Consider the following 27,820-nt stretch of genomic DNA (forward strand, 5'->3'; position numbering starts at 1 on the left):
GAGGCAGAGTAAAAGGCAGAGTTACTCTTTCAGAGTAACTGAAAGCAAATCCACAAGCAGACAGTTTCTTCTGTCCTCTCTGCACTGGAAATCCATATCTAATGCATGCCGGTTTTGAGTTGTATTGTTTCATAAGCCCTTCCAACAACATTCGCATGCCACAAAATATCCAGGATGAGGAACAGTAGAGGCTGACGCGAGAGACAGGGGAAGCGTTACTATCAATAGTCAATTCTCATAGAAGTACCGGTAATTAATCTTTAATGAACAGTGGAACTATGTCATATAATGTGTGCAACGTATTTCCATACTTCTTATGTCCATACTTATCTGAAGTTAATCATCCAGTATATATATATATATATATATATATATATATTTATATATATATATAATGTATGTATATTTAGGTTTTAAGCATATAAAGACATGAATAGTACCTTTGGAAAATAAAACATTTTAATTTTCCAATCATTTTCCATATCAGCCAGAGCATCAAAAACTCTGTCCCTTTACAATTGGTCAAAAACTTTAATTCCTCTTCTTGTAGGCAAAACTTCTGGTGAGATAAATATAAACTCAAATTATCTGATGAAAAGTAATGTAAACACACTGGATGAGACTCTAGAGCACATACTGCCTAGAACTGTTATTGCTTAAAAAATGGTTTTCTTGAAGTGACGTTTCCAGCAGTTTATGGCTTGTCCTATAAACAAATGTTTGCCTTATGAAGAAATTAAGAAGGACCAAAATAAAGAACAACAACAAAGTAAATTTATATATATATATATATATATAAAAAAACAATTTATTACAACGTTGATCATATTTTAGGTACTGGACATCTTGTCAATTAAATATGTTAAATGATTTTATGATTATCCGTCATTATGCATTAAGTATAACAAAAAGTTCACTAGCAGTTAGTTTTCTCAATGTTTCCAATATCTGATCACTATTCTTACTAATATCTAATGGTTAGTAATTTACAGTTAACCACAGTCATTGCTATACTGTTATAGTCATTGCTATATTGCTATACTAGAAACAGTATATTTGTCCTAATCAAAACTGCTTGTTCATGGAAATTACATGATTTGTTGCGAATTCCTTTCTGTTAAATGGGGAACATATTAATGCATTTTTTGAATTTCAGTCCTTTTGAAATGTGAAACGTGATAGGTCAATATATTTCAAAACTTCAAAAAATGTCCCTAAAATGGGAGTTTATTTCTTCTCAAGCTGTGTAGACTAAGAGTAAGCGAGTTTTGGACTTCCAGAATGAATTTATGTTTGAAATGCATGTTTATAATAATAATTCGCAGTGGTGGGATTAGCAAGCAAAAGTGTGAGATTGAACTAGACACGAGTACCTCAAGAATCTGTGCGTTACAAAGATACGCATACATATGTATATAATACTTTTTTAATAATAAGGCGCTTAAGTTGTAATGTAATAATTTTTTTCTTAATCCTTCAACACATCTTTATTATATTTATAATGTTTATAATATTTTCTGTACAAATAAGTTACTCTGAAGCATGTAAATGGTCCCCTGATTCCAGATGAGAAAAAAATTATATAAAATTGTAACACAAAAATCAAGCAAAATACCAGAAGTAGAGCTAAAAGAGTGACAAGTTAATGAGTGAGACTGAAATCGGTGTGATTAGTGTGTACATATACACTAGTCACCATTTGAAGTGGATCAAACGATTGAAACCTTTCACCAAAGTTGGCCTAAAACCTAAAACCAAAATGCGTTCTTGTCTTAGGACAACTTTGATGAACTTTTTTGATCCACTTCAAATGTTGAGTACTGTATACATAACATAGAGATTTTGCTACCTACAATATTTAGATTGGAAATGGACCTGTATATTGCTGTTCATTAGCCTTTACAATTTCTTCTGTAAAAAAAAGTTAAGCACACAAAAAGAAGCTATTTTTTCTCTCCATGATTTTTACAAGGATTTTCCAGGACTGAGGAAATGTACATAGTAATGATTGTACTGAAATGCAATACACAGTCAACAGCTTCTAAACAATGTGTTATTTCTTTGCTTTGGTACATTAAACTACTAAAATGACCAACACAGAAAATGAAATTTCATTCTGCTCAGCTTTTGTGTCCATCGGCGGTCAAATATAGATTTCTGCCCAATGTAACACCTTCCACTGCACCTCTAATCTATTAATAGCTAATACTGTAGACCAATTCAACTCACAGTGTCTTCTGAACACTTAACATTTGATATATAGTTTAAATATGATTCAGAAAGTCACTGTGTTACTAAGCTGCCACTGTGTTTGATTCCCACAATCAGGCTAATATTGTCATAACATTCTTGCTGGTGGTGGATATGTTCCTCTAAATTTCTGACACTCTCTTTTGCAGCATCTTGCTGCTGGTCTTCTGAAGCTGTCTGGAGTACAGCTAGATAACCTTTTGTCCATTCTGTATGCATTGTTCACATGCCTTTTTTCTCTTCCCACTATCGCATTTTGCACTCTTACTTTGTACTGTAAAGTCTGATATAATCCTGCAACCCTAATCTATGAAAACACTTGGATGAGACATAAAGAGAGATGGAGACGAATGGAGGACATCCGATCCTTTGCTTCCTAACCCATCCGCCTCCTCTTCCTCTTCATTCATCACTCCAGTCTGCTTTCATGTAACTGAATGGACAGCTATCTGTAAAATGCACTGGACATGGCAATGTGATTTTGTCTTTGTAACTGATGTAACAGTGTAGATGACAGATCTGCTTTTCAGATTGTGTGACCACCATGTACCTGAATCTAAAGTAGCCAGGACATTTCCTAGCCCTGTACCAAATGGCACACTTTTTGCACACTTGTGCAGTTGGCACTTGTCTGTGAAGTTCACAAGACCATATAGGGCATCCCATTTGTCATTTTAAATTCTAAAAAGCAGTTTACGAGCCAGTTTATACGCTATTATGTCATCAACATGTGGGCAAGGAGTGGCATTTGGGACAGAGTCTAGCCCATCACGTCTGTGGTGTGTTTGCGTGTAGTCGAGTCAGGCCAGAGGTCAGTATGTGGAGTCCTTGGTGTTGGATGACATGTGAGTTGTGGTTGAGTCGTCCGGTAGCGAACCTCTGCGCAGGGATCCGGTGTGGCAGTGCAGCAGTGCGAGCAGCTCACGGGACACACTGTTGGAGAAGGCTGTGTAGATCCATGGGTTAGTGCAGGAGTTTAGACTGGCTAGTAGCATCAGGATAGTGAAAGCAGCCCCTGCACGAGAGATAAAGGCAAACTCAAAGCCAGGAAATAATATTTGCATTTATTACTGCATTGACAGCTCTACCGTATTGAAATATCTTTGTGTGAATAATATGTGCAGGTGTAGATTTTCCCTTGTTTTATCATCTATCAGATACAAGTCTTAAGATTCCTTAGAAAAGTATTGGTATTAAAGCCTGTAACACAATCAGTGCAAATAATAATAGTGACAGAAAAAGTCTGAAGAATAAAATAAATTATTAAATAAATGAATTCTTGCACTGTCTGAAGAAATTTCCATATTCATATATTATGATTTTACAGTTGTGACAATAACTGCTGTAACTAGGACAGATAACATAGTTAAACAAGGTAAATGTTTGCAAGGAAATCCACCATAAATAAATTAAACTATTAATAATTAACTGTTTTTTTATTTGAATTTATTTTAAATGTAATTTATTTCTGTAGTTGTAGCTGAATTTTCAGCATCATTATTCCAGTCTTCAGTGTCACATGATCTTTCAGAAATTATTATAATATGATGTGCTGCTCAAGAAAAAAGTTTAAAATTTTTATTTGAAATAGAAATCTTTTATAACATTACGAATGTCTTTACTGACATTTTTGTACAGTAATGTATAATGAAAAACAATTCAGTGAGATGCAAACTGTAAGCCATATGGAACACAGTTTAAGGCTGACTTCAATATAGGGCTCACTTCTTTAATAAAAGACTAAAATGCATCTATAGAAGTAAGTTTGTGCTGATTTTCATAGTGATTTGGTTGCCAGGTGGCTGGTCAAACTGTGCAGAAAGCCCAGTCTAATACAGAGGTGTAAATACCAATGAGATTACCCAACACTCAGGTGAGTGAGCAGGTGTCTGTCTGTTTATGTGTTAAGGCGAAAGAAAGCAGGGGACAGTTAAATAAAGAGGGAAATAATAAAAAAGGGGACACATTGAAAACATGATTGATTATTTCTGCTCCTGGAGATCTCCCCTCCCATAGACTTCAGTTCCAGTCGAGCTCTAACACACCTGCCTACAATTTCCAAGCAACCTTGAAGATATCCTGGTGAACTGATTTGTGTGTTTTTGGTTGTACTTGGAACAAAACTCTGCTGGAAGGTAGATTTCCAAGAACAGGCATCACTGTTTTTGAGATATTCCTGGAGAACGTGTTGCTTGTTTTGTTATGAACACCACCCTGCTGATGGCAAATCTGAATTTTCAGCATCATTACTCCAGTCTTCAATGTCACATGATCCTTCAGAAATCATTCTAATATGCTGATTTGTTGCTCAGGAAACATTTCTTATTATTATCAATGTTGAAAACTGTTGCTGCTTCATATTTTTTCTGGAAACATTGATATACATTTTTTTCAGTATTTTTGATGATTAGAAAGGACCTTTATTTGAAATACAAATCTTTATAAATGTCTCTACTGTCACTTTTGATCAATTTAATGCATCCTTGCTGAATAAAAGTTTTCTTTTATTTTTTTCAGAAAAACAATCTTGACAATGGTATACTAATTTTTGCTTCTTTTTAGTTAAAATTACCCTGAAAAAAATCTCTGGCTTAGCTAGTGCACATGCACATAAAAGTCTGTAGTCTGTATCAAAAATTGATTGCTTCTTTTAACTGAACAGCAGGACTTCCATACCTATGGCCACCATATTGAGCTTTGCGACTTCTCCCATCAATTTTTGACAAGTGGACAATCTCTTCTTCATTATTTTGTTTCTATGGCTTGATGAAATGTGCTGCCTTATTGTACAGCAACTTCCTATTTCAGAACATTGCCTATTATGATATGAACCTATTTAAAAATACATCATAGTGTTTTTAGCATCCAAGAAGCCTTATTGTGTGACTGTACAGGACATGTATATTCATTAAGTTTGCTTAATGTCTGACCTTGGTTTGGTGGGTTGGGGTCCCAGGCTGCCCATAACTGAACAATAAAGAAAGGAGACCAGCAGATGGTGTAGACCAGCACAATGACAAGAGTCATCCTCACCGTCTTAGACATGGCCTTAGTCACACCTGGGAGAGGCGGTGGGTGCGAATAATCGGTCGGAAGGGGAAAAGCATCTGGCCATAGTTCAGAAGCTCCAGAGCTATTTGGGTGTCCAGCCAGTACACACACGCTATTGGCTGATAATGACTGAGAATGGGAGGGGCCTGAGAGAAAATTGGGGGTGTTTTGCAGATGAGTTTGGATAGAGGGGGAGGAGCTGTCTGAAGAGGGGCGGGGCCCAAAGCAGGGCTCACAGATAGAGCTCTTACAGGTTACAGTATGAGAATAGTCATCATATAGGCTTGAGGAGCACGCTTCCTCTCCTGCATGATGTGAGGGGCTGCAGTGAGCTTGACTGAGACTGCTGTCAGCATAGTGACTGTGTCTGCTCTGTCTGTTTCTCTCTCTGCCTCGTCCACTGCCCACCTCCCGCTGAGCAAAGTGGAAGCTGACAGAGTTCCTCTTAAATTCTGCCGTCACCACCCTCTCAGACTTCAGGTAGATGTTGTCATGGATTTCTCTGAAGATGCGAACCTGGGATGAAAGAGATTCGTCAATGTAAAAATATTAATATCATGTTTCAGAGTCATGTGCAATTTAGAATTGAACTAAGAATACATTATTTTTGCAAAGTGCAGTAACGTGTGGTGGACATTTTATGGTGCTGAATGGGAAAATTTTTATCTTTGTTTTGACGGTATTAACCTTAATTAAACTTAATTCAGATAAATATGCCTAATCTGTTGAGGAAATCGTGTTCTTAGATTGTGCACAGGGTCACATGACACTAAAATAATGCAATAAACATTAACTAAATAACAGTAAATGCATCACAAAACACCCTAATGTGCATTACTGATAACAAAAAAAAAAGAAGAAGAAGAAACAAACTAATTGATATTAAATATAATCGTATGGGATATGTTTTGTATACATAATTTACATTTATGCATTTGGCAGGCAGGCAATGTATGCAAATTGTCTTGCGTTTCATTCAAGGTATATATTTTATTAGTTCATGCATTCTGGGAATCAAATCAGTGACCTTGGCATTGCAAAATAAGTAAAAAGAAAGCCCCTGGGGTGTTTCCTGAATTTCCCCCAATACTGGCACAGCCATTAGGTTGTACCCTGCGGTAAATCTAATTCTTATTAAACATGTCAAGTCTTTGACATTTGCATAATATACACCATGTTCTTATGTTATAAAACATTGTTAGACAAGATATGTCAAAACCATATATTTAATATTAAAAAGCTGTGTAGAGAGAGTGAGAGATTGAGAAAAAAAGCTGGAGATACCTGACAGACAGTGATGATTAAGGCTGGCAATATGAATACAGCCACAGTCATCCAGGTGACGTATGCTTTAAGACCCCACGGCTCAGCAAAGTGGCCCCAGCATTCGAACACCCCAGGGGACACCTCTGACCGCGAGAAGATAAACACCTGCGTGCAAGCGAGGAGACAGTCATGAGCTTGAAAAAATTGTTGTGATGCAATTAAATAAATCAGTCAGGGACGATTTGAGATTGCTTACTCCTCACCTGTGGCAAACTAAGCACTAGGGCCAGGCCCCACGCAACCATAATGGGGGTGTTCCAGCGGGAGGGCGCACCTCCGCGATACGCTTGAAGGGGGCAGCAGATGGCATAGTGCCGATCCACAGTCATGGCAACGATCATATAGGAGGATGCAAACATCCCGACGATCTGCAAATACTTAACGGAGCGACACAGAGCGTCAGGCCCCTGGAAGTGCTCTGTGATGTCCCACACCAACTGTGGCAGCACCTGGGACAAAATAAAGACATATATCTAATTCAGGCACAAAACTCTCGATGGCGAAGGCTGATAGATTATTTTACATGCAGTCACGTCATTTAATATATGGCACAAGCTGATTGGCCTTTGCTGATTCTACAGCCAATGAGATCACAACCATCCACCTCCCTCGGCACAATTTGACTAAAAAAATTGCAATCGCGATTTAATATTTTTTTTAAAAGTTCCATATTTGCTGTGCTTGTTTGTAGGGCTGTACAATTTGATCAAAATGGTTGTGATTATATATCGATGTTATTATAATCATTACTAAATAAACATTAATAAACAAAAAATATTAATTACTACTACTATAACAACAACTACTAATACTTTTATTTTACTGTACAATTATAATATTAATATTTATGGCTATCTGAACTTTTTCATTTTTTTCAAACGTTAAATCATGTAAAAGAAAACAGTGCTGCACTTTACTCTTAAACATGCAGTACATTTATTTATTTATTATATTGCAGTTATTGAGATTTGATAATTGCACAAAGCCCTATCACGATTTCAGTTTTATTTCAATTAATCATGCAGCTCTAATGATATCTAGAACTTCCCTGCTGACACAACATTACTCCCACACCTGATACTTCAGCTGCATTTTAATAAATGTAGTCTCACTATATTTTTCCATTCAGGTCAATGATTACTTAACCGTATAAGCTCATTTCAAAGCACTCATCATTTTTAATAGTCTCAAGAGGCTGTTACCTGAAATAAGGCCACTACCAGGTCAGCTACACATAGATTGACCATGAAGAGGTGCATGGGAGCGTGATGTTTCTTCCTACGCAGCAGCACCCACAGCACGAATCCATTACCCAGAGCAGTGAGGGCAAGCACCAACCCCAGCACCCCGATCTCCGCCTGGGCCAAGGCTTGGTCCCGTACCCGTGGAGGGACAACTGGCTGGATTGTGGGCCACGTTGTGGTCCATGTAATGTTCTTTGACGGAAACAGCCAGAGGAAAGCCTCCGTGCCCCCATAACTGCTGCTGAGATTGAAGAGGGAGCTGGACACATCTGGTGGCCCCTCCATCTCCAGCATAGAGTGATTGGGCTGACCCAAATTCTCTTCCCAAGAGGCCATCCTCATGACCTACGAGAAGGACAGACATGAGAGGCAAAACCAAAACATCCTAACACTGATCCCTCACTGGCCTAAATTGGTAAACAAACAGTAAATCTTTTTAATAAAATTAGGTCAAATTAATTTCATTTTGTTGGCTATTTCTGTAGCTCTTCTGCAAGAGTAAAGGAATGGTGGCGTCTAAATCAAATGAAGTAATTAGGATGTCTCCCATATCATCTCAAATTAAATTCTCCATCTTAGCTTCTGTTTTGGGGATTTTTTGAGAACGCTCTTAAAACATCATATTAAATTGTCGTGTTTTTTAGCAGAAACAGCAAGAAATTTACACGTGTACTCAACAGAGTTTTGAGGTTAGTTTTGAAGTTTGGAACAGAAGGAAATGAGAAAACAAATAATAAATATTGTTTATGAATTTATTAAAGACAGCTTTGAATCATTGTCTTTCAATTTTGAGCACTGCAATCTCCACATAAAACATTCAGAAACCCCTCCGATCTCTTTATATCTGCCTCATTAAGATGCTGTATGGATTATTATGACCAGCTGCTAAAACTCATCTAAGCAAATTTATTTAGCAGATATCTGAAAGGTAAATCTGAAATTGTTTACTCATCCTTTGTCTCTAGACACAAAACATTTGTGGTAACACTGAGAAAAAAAAATACGAAAGAGATATGGGAACAATTATGGTTTAAATCCCTCTTATTTGGATATACAGTGTATGACTGAGGCATGGATGGGGGCGGTAGGCAGGAGGAAGGGCTTTTCAAGGGCTAAATGGAGAAGAATGCAGACATACAGTATATAAGTGAAATGGAAGGGCCAAGAGTAAGTTTTGTGCAAATGCTTGCTTTTACTATACTGCAATACTTTACTCTAATACTTTAACTGCAATTTACCATACATGCATACTGGTATTAAGGAAATATGAAATCAAATATGAGTGAAAGTGCAAAAGCATTTAAGAAAACAATATTGGATAAGAAAGGTAGAACAGTGTGGATAATTATTCCACCTTCAATACCACGACTGAGGTGCCCTTGAGCAAGGCACCGAACCCCCAACTGCTCTCCGGCCGCCACAGCAAAAATGGCTGCCCACTGCTCCGGGTGTGTGTTCACGGTGTGTGTGCATTTGGATGGGATAAATCCAGAGCACAAATTCCGAGTATATTTGGCAACACGTCACGTCACTATGAGAAGAAAATGTGTGGCTGTTTTAATTTAAGTCTCACACAAACAGATTCAAAAGACTAGTCTCATTGAATTTTGATGAATGTGTATTTAAAAAAAAAGAAATAACAAGTTTTATTCAGTATTAATATTTTATTCAGCATTAAATAAAAAAAATGTAATAATTAAATATTTTAATACATTAAACAGAACTGAAAGTAAAGACATTTATAATGCAAAAAAATATTAATATTTTAAATAAATGCTGTTCTTTTGAATGTTCGGTCAAATAATTCTGCAAACAAATAAAGGTTTCCTCAAACAAATTAAGCAGCACAACTGTTTTCAACATTGATAATAATAATAAATACTAAATAAATATAAAAGAAACAAATCAGTATATTAGAATGATTTCTGAAGGATCATGTGACACTGAAGACTGGAGGTAATGGCTGATGAAAATTCAGCTTTGACATCACAGGAATAAATTACATTTTAAAATAGATTCAAATAGAAAATGGTTATTTTAAATTGTAGTAATATTTCACAATATTGCAGTTTTTACTGTGTGATCAAATGCCTTGGTGAGCATAAGAGACTTCTTTTAAAAACTGAAACTTCTGAATAGTAGTGTAAATCATTTGAACATTTAAAAGTATGTTGTAGTCACTGGAAAACAAGGCATTGATTTGTGGTCATCCTTTGTGTTTGTTTTCTCTGATATTTTCTTTGATTCTTCTGGTGTTTGTTAGCTCATATGTGCTATTTAGCCTTCCATGAGTGTATTCCTGTCAATGTGTTTATGATTTATGTGAGGATTAGCAAGAATGGAACCAGAAAGCTTTCGAATACGGTTCGTTTTAAAATTAGCTCTTGATTCAAATCCAAGTCTTTGAGACCTGCAATATTTCATTCACTTCATTCATTCTCACTCACTCACTCACTCTTCCTGCTCTCACTCTCTCCATCCATCTGGAGTGGTGGTTTTCATCTTGCATTTGCATAATCAATTCACAACAGAAATAACCACTTCAGAGCTGTGCTGGTTACAGAGTCCTAATGAAATCCTTCCAATTGTAACTCAAAGCCTGGCAAGGTTTTTCTTTTGACGTTGCCTGCGGAAAGCCCCTCAGTTGCTCTTGCTGTCCAGTTTGTTGTCTGTTCGCACTCTTTGCATGTCCCAACTACTTTCCATTACCTACTTTGATGCCTCCTGGGAAATTACAGAAAGAGCCTCCTCACACACTCTGGGTCTTTAAATGTGTCTGAGGCACGTGTGCTAGCATTGGCTATTCATCAGGACAGGAGGCTAAAAGTGGCTCTGTGATGTGCCCCTGCTGGGCATGTGTGCATGAAGCGCTGAACCGAGTCTTCCCGCAAGATAAAAGCAGAAAAATTAGATTCATATCTCTTTCGTTTCTCATGTTGAGATTACACAGAGAGCAAATAGAATCTCCATCTCAGTTGTCCAGAAATATCACATGCGTCTTCTCTAAGATTTGAAAGGAAATTGCAATAATTTCACACAATGTGGTCAGATTTGTCAAGATACCAGGGTCTGCGAACAAACTTTAATAACTTTAATAAAAGACTTTAATAACTCATAAAACACTGGCTGCACTGAAAAAAAATGGTGTAGGTTTTCTTTGAAAAAAAAAATAATTCAGATATTGCTAGTAAATTTTACAAACAATTACAAAGAAACAGACACACAAAGTATTTACTTGTAAAACATACTCCAATAATCTTTGTTTTATTAACAACTTAAAAAAAAAAAGTTTACAGTGTGGCCATTTGTGTGAAGATTTTTGTTTTGGCCAGTTTATATAAAAAAAAAAAAGATTTTTTTTTTTTAATGATCCCATATCTTTATCTGAAATATATTTGTGCATTTTTCCTTAATGTAATGTTAATATTATTAATTGTGAAAGTATTTATACTACATTCTCCATTTTTACTTATTCTTCATAACTACTCGTTGTAATTTTTCCCATATTGGGACTGAACATTTAAAAAAAATCTTTGAAGACTAAGTTATGTGAGCTTTGAATTTTATAGCTCTAAACTCTTACTGTATTTCAAAAATCAAAAGTCTTGATTTCTCCTAAATATTTTACATATGCAATCTTAAAAATAAAGGTTGTTTGTTGGCATATATGGTTCTATGAAGGACCTTTAACATCCATGGAACCTTTCCATTGTACAAAAGGTTCTTAATAGTAGAAAGAGGTTCTTCAGATTTTTTTAATGTTCTTCACACTAAGAAAATAATGGCTCTTTTAAGAACTGTTAAATCAAAAAAAAAAATTTTTAAGGCTGGAATACAGTACACGATTTTTGCCATGATTTTCGGATGATTTACAGCTTGGATAAGTTGACGCTAGTTGCCGAAAGTCAGAGCCAGTCTGCAGATTAGAGTTGACAGATTTCATAGAAAATTGCATAATGTCTGATGTTCACAGACTCCGATTTTTTAGCTTCAGACTCTGACTCCATCCAATCGGATATCAAACATGTTTGATATTTTGAGCTGATTTTAGAAAACATTGTTTTCATTTGTCACGCATCTCCTAGCAACAAGGTGCACATTTGTGTGTGAGTTTGTTATGATCAGAACAACTTTAAATACTGCTATGATCCTCAGTCATTTAGTGTATGATGGTCTGTTTTTCATCAGTAACTATTACAAAGTCAGTAAGTGTATGATGCCCAGTATTTTAAGATCTGTTCAGTTTTTAAAAGTTGTGTAGTATATTCTAGCCTTAAGGCATTGCTGAGAAAACCAACATTTTGGAACCTTTATTTTTTTTTAAGAGCGTCTCCTGAGCTATGAATGAGCATCCTCTGAGCAATCAAAGAATCTGATCCAAACCACACCAAAGCTAACAGAGAAGTGTTCTCTGACTCTCAAACGTCCATCTGCTGGTTATCAGACGGACACTAAAAATATTTCACGTTTCCCATGGTGCTCTGCTTAGAGGTCAAAGGGGCAGTGGAAAAAGAGGAGATGAGAGTGGAGGATGTGAAAGACAACTGTGGAGAGCAGCAGTGCACTCATCCATCTCTCTCGCTCTTTGCTCCTCTCTCAGTTTGTGTCCTCTCTCTATTCACCACTGCTGTTCACAATATCTGACTTCCATGTAAATATCATCCTTTTACCAGATCAGCCTGTCCTTGATATCTCCTAATCTATTCCAGCAATAGCACAGTAACAGTTTTAGCAAAACTCAACCTGGTTCTTCACAAAGTTGATGGTCAATAACTACTACCTTTCAGATCTCATCAGATGAATGGGTTTTAAAAGTGATGCTTCCCAGACCTGCCTTTCACAAAATGCTCGGTGCTGGCCCGGGGTCATATGACAGGAGGAAAGGACGGTCAAGGCACAGCAATGAGGTGCACTGGGACTTGAGCCCATGACACATAAGCGGCTCTTTCTAAAGGTGCCTTTTGCCATCAAATAAATAAATATGGTGAAAAATGAGAGAGAAAATACCAGAAGATGTGGGCAAGAAAAAGAGAGGGAATACATAGAAATGCGCATTGGAAATGGAGTGAATTTAACAATCAGAGAGGAAGATGATATAAAACCCAAAATGTTGAATCCAGATATTTTTATGAAAAATGTTTAAGTACAAAAAGTAAAAAAAATAAATATATATATATATATATATATAAATACTACTATATAATACTATATCATTGGTTAAATTAATGGTAAAAATACATTTTATATGGCAAAAAATAAATGTTTAATATATTTCAAAATATACAAAATGGGCAAAAATGGCTAATATACAGTGCTGTGAAAAGGTTTTTGCCCCCTTCCAGTTTTTTTATTTTTTTGCATATTTGTCACACTTAAAAGATTCAGATCATCAAACTAATTTTAATATTACACAAAGATAATGCAAGTAAATAAAAAATGCAGTTTTTAAATGATGATTTCATTTATTAAGGGAAAAAAGCTGTCCAAACCTACGTGACCCTATGTGAAAAATGAATTGGCCCCTCCTGTTAAATCATGAAAGAGCTGCAATTAACCACATTATTTTAGAAAGCTGAGTTAAATTTCACTAGCCACACCCAGGCCTGATTACTGCCAGACCTGTTAAATCAAGAAATCACTTAAATAGAACCTGTCTGACAAAGTGAAGCATGCTTAAAGAGCAACACATCATGCCACGATCTAAAGAAATTCAAGAACAGATGAGAGTCAAAACAGTTGAGAAAAACAAAATGAAGACTTTAGAGAGGCCTAGTCAAAGTCCTGAACTGAATTCTATTGAGATGCTGTGGCATGACCTTAAAAAGGCGGTTCATGCTCGAAAAACCTCCAATGTGGCTGAATTACAACAATTCTGCATAGATGAGTGGACCAAAATTCCTCCACAGCGCTGTAACAGGCTCATTACAAGTTATCGCAAACGCTTGATTGCAGTTATTGCTTCTAAGGGTGGCCCAACCAGTTATTAGGTTTAGGGGGCAAACACTTTTTCACACAGGGCCATGTAGTTTGGGATTTTGTTTTCCCTTAATAATAAAAACCTTCATGTAAAAACTTCATGTTGTGTTATCTTTTACTAATATTTAAATTTGTTTGATGATCTGAAACATTAAAGTGTGACAAACATGCAAAAAAATAAGAAATCAGGAAGGGGGCCAACACTTTTTCACACCACTGTATATTAGAAAATCATTCAAAATAAAAGCATTTTCACTCGTTGTTTAAAACGTGTGTACTGTACACATATCTAACTTTGAGAAAAAACTTTCAAAAAAGTAATTCTACATAGCTGTGGCTTTTATTTAGTATTTCTGACTGTTTCCAAGGGGGAAAAAACACTTGCAACTACATCTTGCTCCTTTATTTGACATCTTTGTCAATCACAGGAAAACAGCCACTCCACAGGAAGGATGACTGAGTGATCCACCTATTTTCATCGGTTAGCGCTTTTGTTTTTCTAACCCATTTCCACTGTCTTTTCATGTTTCAGCTCTGTTCTGTGCTCAGGTCAGAACCCCAGAGTCCCTCCCAAGAATGCACCCGCATTCCTCCAACACTGACAGACTTTTTTCTTTTTTTTTTTTTTGCAGAGATTTAATTTTTAATCAGTCTTTTCAGGTAGGTACAAACTGTATATATGACGTATGAATGGGTGTGTGTGAGAACGAAGACACAGAGATCTTGGAAACTGGTTCATGCACTACTGACTACTCCACATTTACTCATTAACTGGTCACATATATTCCTGTTCAAACAAATCACAGTCTGGCAGTCTTCAAATGCACACTGAAACCATGAAACAATGATAACTGAAACTACAAAAACAATATGAGCAAACAGTCCATACCCTATTGTCCTGTTTTACTGTGAACAGTCTGGGTCATACACAAGGAAAGCACAAGCGAATACATCATCAGGCATCAATGGACTTTGAAACCTCTCAGGTTCACAGTAGTGAGAAGCTATGTGTTTGTTTACTTATAACGGGATTCTGTCCATGATTTCAAAGTTCTTTGGGAGGCATGAACCCAGTTTACGTTAATGCAACTGTGGTAAACACCATTGAGATTCGGAACAGCTGTGGGCAACTAACTGTACCTAGTCATTTTTTTCTTAGTTCACAGATTCATAAAGCTTTGTGAGGTTTCAACAAAAGCAGGTCACTCATGTTTACTTAAGACGACTGTGATTCCAGTTTTGCAGCGTTAACAGGTTCCATTGCATAGCTACTTTTGTTTTCTAAATCCTGATCAATTAAGCATGCAATGCTCTGAAGATTTTAATGAGTCACTGCATTAAGTTTTTGTTCTCTGGTTTAATGCATGTAATGTTAAATGAAAATATTTGTAAGCCTACATATAAGCCAAAGTTCCTGCTCACAAAATCCTTTATAAGTCAATCAATCATAAATGTGACAAAAATGTCCAGTGACTCAGTGGCCGTTCACGAGTAAAGCTTTTCATGAAAGACTGTAAAGAATTTTAGAATCTTAATTAAGAGGAAAATGAAAAACATCAAGTGCAATTAGCATCGCTCTGAAACCCACAGGCTCCTGTGTTTGTACATGAGGATGATGGATGGATGTGATCATTCCAGCTGACCTCAGCCGTCAAAACCCACAGTTCTGAATGGGCGTTTACCTCGCAATGAAGCACAAAAATTGTATGAAATATTTTATATTACATTGTGTTCTAAAGTTAATTATTTCAACATTGTACTGTATATGACTCTAATGGGCTGCTGCATTCATGCATATTCTGCCCACATTCTACAATGTAAAAAATCCAGATGTATTGTCAAAACTTGCTATATGGTTGCCAGAAATTCACAAATAATGATGTCATTGTTTCAGGCATTTCAAGATGGCATTGTGGCGGCTCTAATACAGTAAATATATCAACCTACTTGAACTATTAAAACATTATAAGATGAAACAAAGCTCATGAAGACAGGAGCATTTACTATGTGTTTAATATTACCCACACAAACACATGGCAATCATAATGCAATAAGTAACTAAGCAATATCAAACGTTACCTAGACCTATTTAAATCAAATTTGATTATGAGACGCATGACATGGAATTCGAAACGTCGTTTTACTGTTCATCAGGTGACAGATTTTACTTAGCTACAAAAACATATATTATACAGTCCTTTAAGTTAACTTAACAGTTATTTTTACTGTAGTATATTACATTATTCTCCTGTTCAAATTACGAACATTTAAAAAAAATCATAAAGTCAGAAATCATGAAGTAGCCTCCACGTGATTAGACTTTTCTGTGGTTTTTGCAGGTCAGACACATTTATTCATCATCGTTTTCTAAGCTCAAGCCTATAAAGTAAGAAAACACGGTAACAGCTAAACTTTTGGAGTTAACAAATTAAAAACATTTGCGACTCACCTCGTAGGTTCTCAGGCCATTTGAAAAAGGTAGGCTATAATATTTATGGTTTTGATACAGGCTATCGTTTTAGTTTGTATTATTTTTACACATTGGGAAAGCAGGCTCGTTATTTATGTAAGTGACTGAATACGCAGTACATAATAGTAATCCAATACGTGCATGTATGCAACAATATTAAAGTATTGTAGTGCGCACGTGAGTGATAGTGATAGTGGCGCGCGCGAACGGAGAGCTCTATATGTGAGCGCTGATTGATTAGCAGCACTTACCGTCAGTCAGCTCCGTTTCTTCACAGTAACTATTTCTCTTTGCGATGTAATCCACAGTTTTCTTCACGAACTAAGCCATATAATGCTCTGTCCGTGCCACGTCCACGCCTTCTATGTTGACACTGAATCTGTTTTAGATATCCGCCGTCTACCATTGTAACTTTGTTTGGCAATTATGTAAAAATTGCCAAAATATTCTGTGCTGTCAGTCAAAGCTCATTTTACCTACAGATTTAAATGTGCTCCTGTCCGTTCAGCTTTCAGATCGATCAGGCAACTGCGTCTTTATGTCATTCTCATGCTCTCTGTCTGTTATTTCGAAATATATTCTCTGATCTGGTGCGCGCAGTTTCGCACTAAACATAATTTGCTTGGGCTACTTCTGTTCCTCCTACTGTCTCCTTCTCCCTCCCTCTCAAAGAACTCCTCCCTCATTATCCTTCTGTCACACTCCAAACCTTCCTTCAGCCAGTTGATCAAATGAGCTCCTTGGATGGATAGTTCAAAATGAGTCATTGCAAATATTTAGTTACACTTCTAAATATTTAATACACATTTAACCATGTAATTGTAATACTTTCCTATTTAAATGAATTATATTAATATTGGTTTATCTGTATCATCTCAATAAACTGACCATTTTAAATAGGAACAAACTCTTCCAGACATCTCAAGACAATAATCTACTAAATGTGACAGAATTCAACAACAAAAGTGTACAAACACCTGCACATGATCAAACATGCAACCATATTAATTGATGGTCAAACAAAATAATTATACCCTTAACAAAAAACAAATCGATTTTTCCCCCAGACATTTTTAAATGTCATTAACCCAGACTGTCAAGATGCATTTATACATATTTATGTTAAATATAGTGTTCACTTTCATGAAGTCTACAGAAGCACAACATTTTTTTTTTTACAGTGTTTCAGCTTTTTTATGGAGTCCACAATAAACATTCAGTTAATATTCTTATACAGATTAGTGTAAATTAATTTTCACAAGCTGATCCATATCAAATAAGAATTAAAGAAGGTGTTTCTTATATAGAAAATATATATGAAATGCAAAACTTGTAATATTGCTGCTGACTTGAAAAGTCCAAGAGCAAATATTTAGTCCTCATGACAGATCTGTGGCACATAATTGAAGGGCTTATTTGTGTTGTCAAACACGGGGAGATTCTGTCTAGAAGCAGTTTGGAGTTATATCACTCAAGTAATCTCAAGCTCATTATGCACACTTACACACACTGGTCTCATTGTATACATTTTTTTGTTTGTTTATTCTGTTTCTTGGACTTGTAAAGTCTATTTCAGATTTACAGGAGTGAATGATGACTTAGAAACTCAACACTCTTCATTCATCTTCGTAATATACAGTATGTGTGTGCAAACAGCACAGAACAAGAAATCCCATGTTGTTATTTTCCCTGAAGGAGGACGAAATTAGACATGACAGGCTCATTATACAATGAAATTAATCACATTAAAGGACTGATTAAAACACGGAAGAGATTACACACACACAGTGAATACATAAACATGACAATGTTCAGCCTCCGAGCAGTTCAAACACCTGCTCCTCTGAAAGGGATTAAATGAAAGTTTGAGCAAATGACCGTCTCTCTTTTCTCTGCAATTCAAATGAGTGCAGAACTCCATCCTCAGCAGTCCCAGTGCTTGAGTCAGCCAAAACATAAAAAATGACATAAATCCCTTCCCCCAATTCAAGCTCTCCCTCTGTCCGGCCTAATAATTTTTTTCCTGATGACAGAACAATGGATAGATAGATTAAATAGATGGATGGATAGAGAAGAAAGAGTGGGACTGATTTGACTGTTTAAAAGTAATTAATTGGGTTAATGAAATGGATCTACAGAGCTGATTCATGGTTTGGTTAGCAATGACCTTCCGTGCAGTTGTTTTGCTATCACAGAGAAACAGAGGTGGTGTGAAAGAGTCTGTTCATTCTCACTGCAGAGGCAGCGTTAGTGTCTGCGCACCCACTAGCGGCACTGAAAGAGGGAGAATGCTACATGCTGATTACTTAAAGTGTATGTCAGAGCGAGAGAATTTAAGTTTTGTGAAACTTTCCTTCCACAGGCCAAATCAATTATCAAACCTATTACAACTTGTCTCAACCAAGCAGGTCTATGTTCCCATTCATTGCAATGGCAGTGGCTTGGCTGGCAGAGAAACCCCCAACAGTATGTGATTTGATTTCTGCCCTATTTGCTCCTCATGTCTGTTCGGCTCTGGCCAATCACTTGAGCCATTTGGAGCTGCAGGAAAATGGCATCATAAAAATGCTGATTGACTTAAATTTGGAGCCCTACACTAGTGACTCTTGCTGTGACATCAAAGGAGGCAGAACAATGCTTTTAAGAGTCCAAACAAAAATATTTGTCTGGTACCAAAAGTCTGTTTGCTGTGACAAGTAACTTTGTCTTTGGAAACTTCATCTTAACTACATTTACATGCAATGTATTAATCAGTTTGTAATTGGATTGATGGCTAAGTTATACTAGAAAAAGCCTTCATGTATCCACCTTAATCAGTCGAAGGAGGAGTTACGTTGAACTTAAATAAATAGTTTGACAGCAAATTTAACCATGTAAATTCTTAAATTTAAATACGTTCTTAAATTGATACAAAAATAGCTTTGATACAACAATAACAATAACTAATAACTTAACAAATGCAGTGATTAGTTGCATATGTTTTTATACGTCTAATGAACCAGTACATGAAAGAGGTTGAATATTTGCTCCATATTTACTTATAACACCTTACAATATTTTAGTCATCAATGCGAAAAATAGCATTTACATTTGCAGTAGCTCTGGTGACATTTTTACAGTGGCTTTCTCCATTTACAAACATGGCGACTGAGCACTGAATATGTGCTGAAATTTTGTTCAGAATACACCTACAGGTGCATCTCAATAAATTAGAATGTCGTGGAAAAGTTCATTTATTTCAGTAATTCAACTGAAATTGTGAAACTCGTGTATTAAATAAATTCAATGCACACAGACTGAAGTAGTTTAAGTCTTTGCTTCTTTTTAATTTTTAATTTAACAAAAACCCACCAATTCACTATCTCAACAAATTAGAATACTTCATAAGACCAATAAAAAAACATTTTTAGTGAATTGTTGGCCTTCTGGAAAGTATGTTAATTTACTGTACATGTACTCAATACTTGGTAGGGGCTCCTTTTGCTTTAATTACTGCCTCAATTCGGCGTGGCATGGAGGTGATCAGGTTGTGGCACTGCTGAGGTGGAATGGAAGCCCAGGTTTCTTTGACAGTGGCCTTCAGCTCATCTGCATTTTTTGGTCTCTTTTCCTCTTGACAAAACCCCATAGATTCTCGATGGGGCTCAGGTCTGGTGAGTTTGCTGGCCAGTCAAGCACACCAACACCATGGTCATTTAACCAACTTTTGGTGCTTTTGGCAGTGTGGGCAGGTGCCAAATTCTGCTGGAAAATGAAATCAGCATCTTCAAAAAGCTGGTCAGCAGAAGGAAGCATGAAGTGCTCCAAAATTTCTTGGTAAACGAGTGCAGTGAAGTACACTCTCTGTCAATTTAGTTTCATATTGGCTTGCAGTCCGATGTCCAGCTTCTTGCTGCAGTCTCACCATGTGATCAGAATTATAAGCGAGTGGTCAGATGTGAGACTGAGGTATAACAGCTCCTTTCACGACTTGGCTCATAAAATGCTGTTCTCTGCAAACAATAAGACAGCACATAGTATGACACTTTGAGTGGTGTGTTCACTATTATGGAGCATTTGGTGCACATATGGACAAAGTATTAGAGATGATTCTCCAAAGGCGATGTATCCTTTAGGAGGGGACCTTGTCTGTCTTTATAATGGACTTGGATCAAAACTTCCTCTCATTCTAGGATTTAGCCCAAACTCCCATGTGTCCTTGTAGATGCTATGCTGGAGACTACTTTTGGCTCTCTCTTGAAGATTCAGATTTCCATTCTGGTGTCCAAAGATGTGCTAATAATTTATATTAGACACATTTTTCTAGGGGGACTGATATAAAATGTGTTTTACAATAAATTAATCTTATGGGTGTTATAGTTGAGGTACTTGGTTGGTGTGTGAAAGCCTAGGGGTTCATGAAGGACCAGATTTTTTGTTCAGTTTTCATGATTTTAGTTTGAGAACCCATGGAGCTAGAAGAAAGGCTCAGCCAGCCAACCAAACAAACATGATCTGAGAGAAAGGTGTGGAAAACCAGAAAATCTCTTTTTGGTTTTCTTATCTTATATTTCTGCATTCTGTTTCCCTGACCTTCTCTATTTGCCCCTTTATATTTTCCAAACAATGCCTTTCAGCGGTTATATTTTGACATCCATTTTTCATCACCCCAAAAAAGAAACAACAAAATAAGGACTGTTGAGCTTGCCAATAAATCAAGCATTAACAGTTCATTTAGCCTTTTCTACTAATTGAAATCGCCCTGAAGAAAAGATAAATCACACACAATATCTCACTTATTAATTCTGGACAGCAATGAGATCAAATTGAAAGCAAATGGAGTCTCCTCAGATTATCCTGACAAAAATACCTCAAGAGTTTCAGAAGAAATCCTAACAATGTATCAAAATTTATTTATTTAAAATGATCAGTATTAGATATTTACCTGTTCATGCCCAGTTTTACATTTAGACTAAATTTGCTGTCATCAAACCAGGGTTAATTCATTAACTAAAACTTTTTAACCATTTTCATTGCTTGGGGGGGAAAAAAACAAAACTGAAATAACATCAAATATAAAAAAAAACTTTTTTTTTTTTTTTTACATTTATTTGATTTCAGATAGCTGCCACGGCAATATTTCAAATTTTTGTTTAGTTTAAGCTGAAGTACTGAAGTAACATAAACTAAAGAAATAAAAATTAAAACTTAATAAAAACTATATAGACATTAAAAAAACTAACAAAATTGACAAAAAGCTCACAACAAAAACTATAATATCAATTATATCAACGATACTAAATAATACGGCATATTACGCGGAATCTTTAAAAAACACTAATAATTTAATAATACAGTCCATATGAGTTTACTTTTTTCATATTTCATTATGTTGTGATGGCTAATTTTACTTGAACCATGTAAAAAACATTTTTTTTAGTATTTAATTGTATTTAATGATTTAATTTAAACAGAATTGTGCAGTATTTCAGGTAGTATAGGCCACTAATCACTTAGCTGTAACATTAAAATAATGATCTGTTTATCTGACATAATTTTCATATCGGTGCATCAATGTCAATTTCTGTCTGTCTGATTCTCCCGTATTTTACTATTCCGCTATAATCCCGTTTAAATATTTTCCCGTATTTCTAATCTTTCTATAAAAAAATCCCACTGGGCGTATTCTACCTTCGCTTCCGGTAAAACTCCCGTAATTTGTATGGCCCAAACCTCATATGAATAATCACGTCAACAAATTCCAAGGTTGCTCAGTTGCCAGATCTGGGATAAAACGCATCCTTCTCACACAATACCACACATACAAATTTCAACCCATTTGTCCCCTCAACTTTGCAACCTACAACAGTGAGGCGTACCGAGGGAAGGAAAGGATCACTGGTAGAAATGGGACGAGAGGAGAAGACTGAGGTGCTCCGTTGAAAAAAACAAATATAGGCTACATGCAAATTGAGATATAGCTTACACTTCAAAAGGCTATGTTTAATTGATTAAATGTGAGCGCTGCAAGCTGCAAAATCAGGTGCTGCGCTGCTTTGTTTACTGCGGTTACCGGGCAAATGTTATATTCCTGGCGAAAAGCGAAAGAATGAAGAGAGAATGAATTAGCATTTTTCAATAAGCCCTTCTTGTTTTAGTCCAAAGCCAAAAATTACCCTTATTTTTACGCAGAAAACACGCAGTTTGATAAAATAATTGTTTGATAATAATTGTTTAAAGGGGTCATATGATGCTGCTAAAAAGAACATTATTTGGTTTAATGAAATGTGTTTATGCGGTTTAAAGTAAAAAAAAAACATTATTTTCCACATACTGTACATTATTGTTTCTCCTCTATGCCCCGCCTTTCTGAAACGTGTCGAGTTTTACAAAGCTCATCGGTCTGAAAAGCAAGGTGTGCTCTGATTGGCCAGCTATCCAGTGCGTTGTGATTGGCCGAATACCTCAAGCGTGTGACGGAAATGTTACGCCCCTTACCATACTCTGATGCCCTGTCCGGCCGAAGCGACGAGACAAAAACATTAAAACCCATTATAAACGAGGCATTTGTTGCATCCAGTGGGGACATGCAGTAAATACTGATTATAGTGACTTATACTGTCTTTTTACGCATTGCATCGCGCCGCGTAAACATAAAACTCTGTCTGCATTTGTGATCAGAGAAATGACAAACAACAAGTGCTACTCTACTGTCCAAAACTCACGTTTGAATCATCAGTGGCAAATCCTTTAAATGAAAACGTACTTACGTGAGTCAGAACAGCCGGCATTGTAGTCAACTCTACCAGGATTAGGAAACAGTCCTCCATAAAATGTGCTGCACACATCTGAATATTTGGGTTAAACTGCTCTGGAACAGAAATACAACTTAACCACTGATTTGTAGTCGTGTCCTCTTTTGGAAGATCAAACAAAGTAGTTTCGCTTTCACAACGAAAAACACAGCGGCCTAGCGTCAGGGGAAGCCCCGGCTTCGTGCGCTGAGGCCAGGCTAGCGTGAGCTGAGGTGGCGGGGTCGAGAACGGCACACCCGGGAGATGCGACGAATGAGCGGCAACCACATGTGACGGACCCCGGGCTGGACTTATGCTATCATTATTCCTAATAGTTTATAACTATGGGTCCCACCACTATCTTAATCATGAGGGGCCCTTAAACACACATGAACAACTATCTAATCATGAGAACAATGGTGGTTGTGAGCAGTGGTCCTGTAATATATACAGAGTACATTAGGGTGAAAGGTTCAGTTCATGTGGTTGCATACGTTGCTTGATGCAAATTCAGGGTTTGAGGTTATTGTATAAGTTGAGGTCACTCATGTAACTACATAAACAAGAAGGTCTGATTGACAGAATAAAGGGATGACTGCATCTGGATCTGGATTACAGCAAGTGCATCTGATTAAGTTCTGAATCCTTTGAGGAAGGAATGAGGAGGAGAAAAACACTTGGATCGGGATCCTAGAGTTGGGTGCCAAGTTAGTCGTCTATCACAAATCCATCTGGAGGCTAGAGCTATCCAGCCTCTTACTGGACATTTCATTTAAAACAAACTTAGTATGTTACACACATTTATGTCTGAACTGATGTTCTAAAATAGACTTCAAGGTATATCAAATTAAACAATATAAATTCATGACACCTAGTGATCTGTGACGAAAGATCAGGGCATTGTATAAATATATATATTTTTTATAGAGAAAAATACATTTTTATATATATAAAAAATACATTGTTATACATTATACATTGTAATAATATATAATATATATAGAGAAAAGCATAAACATACAGTATGTAAACATGCACTACAGCTCAAAAGTTTTGGGTCAGTAAGATAAAAAAATATATATATTAATACTTATTATTCAACAAGAATGCATTAATTAATCAAACTAATGAATCAAACGTGACAGTAAATACATTTATAATGTTACAAAAGATTTCTATTTCAAATAAATGTTGTTCTTTCTATTAGAATCCTGAAAAACATGTATCATGGCTTCCACAAAAAATATTAAGCAGTACAACTGATTCCAGCATTGATAATAACAATAATAAATGTTTCTTGAGCAAATTAGCATATCATAATGATTTCTGAAGGATCATGTGACACTGAAGACTGGAGTAATGATGCTGAAAATTCAGCTTTGCCATCAGCAGGAATAGCTTACATTTATTCTAAACTGTCAAAATAATATTTCACCATATTACAGTTTTTTTATCAAATAAGTGCAGCCTTTGTTCAAAAACATTTATTTTTTAAGCTTTTGACATGCCAATGACGTGACGAATGCTTTTGTTTGGATCTGTCAATTTATTCAAATTAACAGATTTGAATAAATGTAAAATTAATAATTTATTGTTAATTTATTATAAATTATATAAATATAAATTATACATATACTGACTTGAATACACTTCTTCTATAAGCATGTTTTTTAATATCGCTTAATATGTTTTCCCCAAAACTCTTTATATTATTTATAAATTAACACATTTCTTGAAAATAGTGTAAATATTTTTTAATACCCACTTTTTAAACCAAAATGAATACAAATAATACATTTCTAAGAATTTAGAATTTAAAATGTGCTTGAAGCTAGATTTTTAAAAGATGTTTCTTTCCTTCATGGTGGACTCTCTTATTTGTCATTGACCCTACTATCTTTTGCTCAGTCATATCAGAAATTTTTCCTGTGGTAACAAAATCCACAGGCAACAGCCCAGTCTTTAGCACATGAACTGATATCCTTTATGTCCTCTTAGGCTTTCCTCAAACCTGCTGTACCACTACACATATATTTCACACCCATCACTTTCCTGTTCTTTAATGAAAGACGGATGTAGGCATCCCAGAACAGCTCTCAGTGAGGTGCATTAGTCATGCTTTGATTAATCGTTATTATATGGCTTAATTAAAAGGAGCAGAGTGTAAGTGAGCAATTACATCAGACCGATCCTCCTCCGAATGTCATCGGTACTATTCTCTCACCACCTCACAATAGGCTCATTACGAAAGTTCCACGTCTCCCCAGATAACTTATTCTGTTTTCCTCAGTCAGTGCTGTGGGAATTGCAGAAGCAGCTTTTACCCAGGCCAGTCTGAGAGTATATGACAGCGCTGTAGGGTCAAAGATGAAGAAGGACCAGGACATTCACCCAGCTGCCCATGCAATGAGAGTGGGGCTCCTAATTCCGGCATGCTGTATAGCTTTGTGTTTTGACACGTGCAATATCTGCTAACAGAAATTAATGTGATATAAAAATGGATAAAAACTAAACTACCTTAGTAAAAAATATTTACTGAAACGTAATGAAATATTAGCTATATGTATATACTGTATATACACTACCATTCAAATGTTTTATTTTTCAAATAAATGCTGTTATTTTGAACTTTATATTCATCAAAGAATTATCAAGATTGATGATAATAAGCAGCAAATTTGCATATTAGAATAATTTCTCAAGGACACTGTGACACTGAAGACTGCAGTAATGATGCTGAAAATTCAGCTTTGCATCACAGGAATACATTTTAAAATATATTCAAATACAAAACATTTATTTTAAATTGTAATAATATTCCTCAGTATTAGTGTTTTTACAATATTTTGATCAAATACATGCAACCTTGGTGAACATAAGAGGCTTATTTTAAAAACATTAAAGAAATCGTACCCACCTCAAACTTTTGAATGGCAGTGCATATATAAAAATAGCAATATAAAAATAATATTTTGTCAGAGTACATGGCTATTTTTAAATAGCCTTCATTAGATAACTGTATTCCAGCAGGGGCTAACATAACTAAATAGCCAAACCTTGACCTCTTGGATCTACCCGCTGTTGGTCATTAGCATATGTTGTCTTTTGGATACCACTGTGATGCTGTTCCCATCGGCTTTTTTAAGAAGAGCATTTTCTGTTATCATTTACTCACCCTTATGTTGTTCCAAACCTGTATAGGTTTTCTTCTGTGGAACACAAAAAGAGATATTTTGAAGAACACTGGGCTCTAAACAACACTTTACAACATTTACTTTCATTATATGGACAAGAAAAATATGTCTCTTTTTTTTTGTTTCATGAAGAAAAAAATACATACAGGTTTTAAGTTTTGAAGTTGCCAACATCTAGACCAGCACTAACCAGCATGGACCAACAAGGAAATTAATTAAACAGAGTGTGTGCATCACAGTGGACGTTCATGACAGGTGTTTCATTACAGCAGAAGTGTAGAAGTGTAGATTCTGGGATATGTTGTCATGTTGCATTAGCAGAAACCATAATGAAAGATATTGAAAGTATAGCTAAATGTGTGGTTAAAAGCTTAGAAAATACTGTAACTGGTTTAAGTTGTTTGTTGCAGTCTCACGTAGTGAAGATGTAATAATGAGGGGAATACAGTTGTCCACAAGGACTTAACGGAAATGAGTGGAATGGTAAAAGAAGCAGATGGCTCACACTGCAGGTGCATGAACCGTGGAAAACATAAAGGGTAGCATGGCAAAAAGAGAAGGAGAGGAGAGAGAGGTGATCATGATGAATGGAGAAGGCAGTCACGGAAGACACTCCTAAACCCAAGAGAATCCATTCTAATGCATCTCAGGTCTCCACACCACTTTTCTCACGAACGCAGCTGAATAAAAACAACAACATTTATAAGCATAGTGCACACCTTCAGGCTTTAGATAAGACATTTTTGGAGAGGGTGTGATAAAGACCCTTTCGTTTTCTGGATGGCCAGTGTGGAGTTAATTTCAGCTGATATGGCTAATTAATTGCCATTCAGTTAGCATCATTAGCATACATGTGGGTGAGGGCCCATGCTAATCAATCTGTTCCTTGCATATCTCGCTGGACTTAACCAAATGACTCTCTCCATGAGGAGTTTTGTTTTTATCGAGTTATTTGTGACTGGGTCGTCACAAGCATTAAAAGTGCCTCATTAAGGCAGTTTGGTGTTTCTGTCTCCAATTTCCTTTGCTTTGCATCCTATTTACTGTCAGTCTGAACTACAGTTTTTTGTATTTGCACTTGACAGCCTCTATGCAGGGCTTACATCATTGTGTGAGTAGGGGAGCAAGGCCATGATGTATTTCTCTAGCAGATAGTAAAAGCTTTATGAAGGACTCCACTCTGCATTCATCTTGATAATCTGTAATTATGTTGTCAGGGCAACTGCTGTTGTGAAGTGGGACATCGAAGGATACATGTGGAGGAAGCTCAATCGAGGGCACCTGGGGTGAAGTGTCCATGCAAAAGAGAATCAATGGAAATGCAAAAATGAATGTTATGAAGATACAGATGTTTTTTAGCCATATCATACTCTGCAGGTTTACTGAGACAAGTCTGTTTTCAGCCGTAGGATTATAAAAGCAATGCACCTGGCGATGAAAAGGACATATGGTGATGAACATTCTTAGATAGAGTTGGAAAGATAGGAATCCACAGATAGATAGATAGATAGATAGATAGATAGATAGATAGATAGA

At 36.2% G+C, this 27,820-nt stretch overlaps 1 protein-coding gene across 1 annotated transcript; it reads right to left on the reverse strand.

Annotated features, from left to right (window-relative positions):
• Positions 1–1,443: 1,443 nt before the first annotated feature.
• avpr2ab (arginine vasopressin receptor 2a, duplicate b) lies at positions 1,444–16,910 on the reverse strand. The gene is made up of 6 exons (XM_016247111.1): positions 16,569–16,910; positions 7,830–8,216; positions 6,831–7,076; positions 6,586–6,732; positions 5,181–5,817; positions 1,444–3,265 (listed from the first exon to the last, which is right to left on the reverse strand). Exons 2-6 carry the CDS (start codon positions 8,211–8,213, stop codon positions 3,063–3,065), a joined length of 1,617 nt encoding a protein of 538 aa, XP_016102597.1. The 5' UTR covers positions 8,214–8,216; positions 16,569–16,910; the 3' UTR covers positions 1,444–3,062.
• Positions 16,911–27,820: the final 10,910 nt, after the last annotated feature.

This window comes from Sinocyclocheilus grahami, unplaced genomic scaffold, assembly GCF_001515645.1.
Source record: "Sinocyclocheilus grahami isolate Dianchi unplaced genomic scaffold, SAMN03320097.WGS_v1.1 scaffold824.1, whole genome shotgun sequence".
NCBI lineage: Eukaryota > Metazoa > Chordata > Actinopteri > Cypriniformes > Cyprinidae > Sinocyclocheilus > Sinocyclocheilus grahami.

Excerpts from the sequence above, each read along its gene's own strand:
- avpr2ab (XM_016247111.1), bottom strand. The coding sequence starts at position 8,213 with ATGAGGATGGCCTCTTGGGAAGAGAATTTGGGTCAGCCCAATCACTCT. Across the intron at positions 7,077-7,829 it reads TGGTAGTGGCCTTATTTCAG|GTGCTGCCACAGTTGGTGTG; the intron begins GTAACAGCCTCT and ends ATTTTGTCCCAG. Across the intron at positions 5,818-6,585 it reads TAATCATCACTGTCTGTCAG|GTTCGCATCTTCAGAGAAAT; the intron begins GTATCTCCAGCT and ends CTTTCATCCCAG.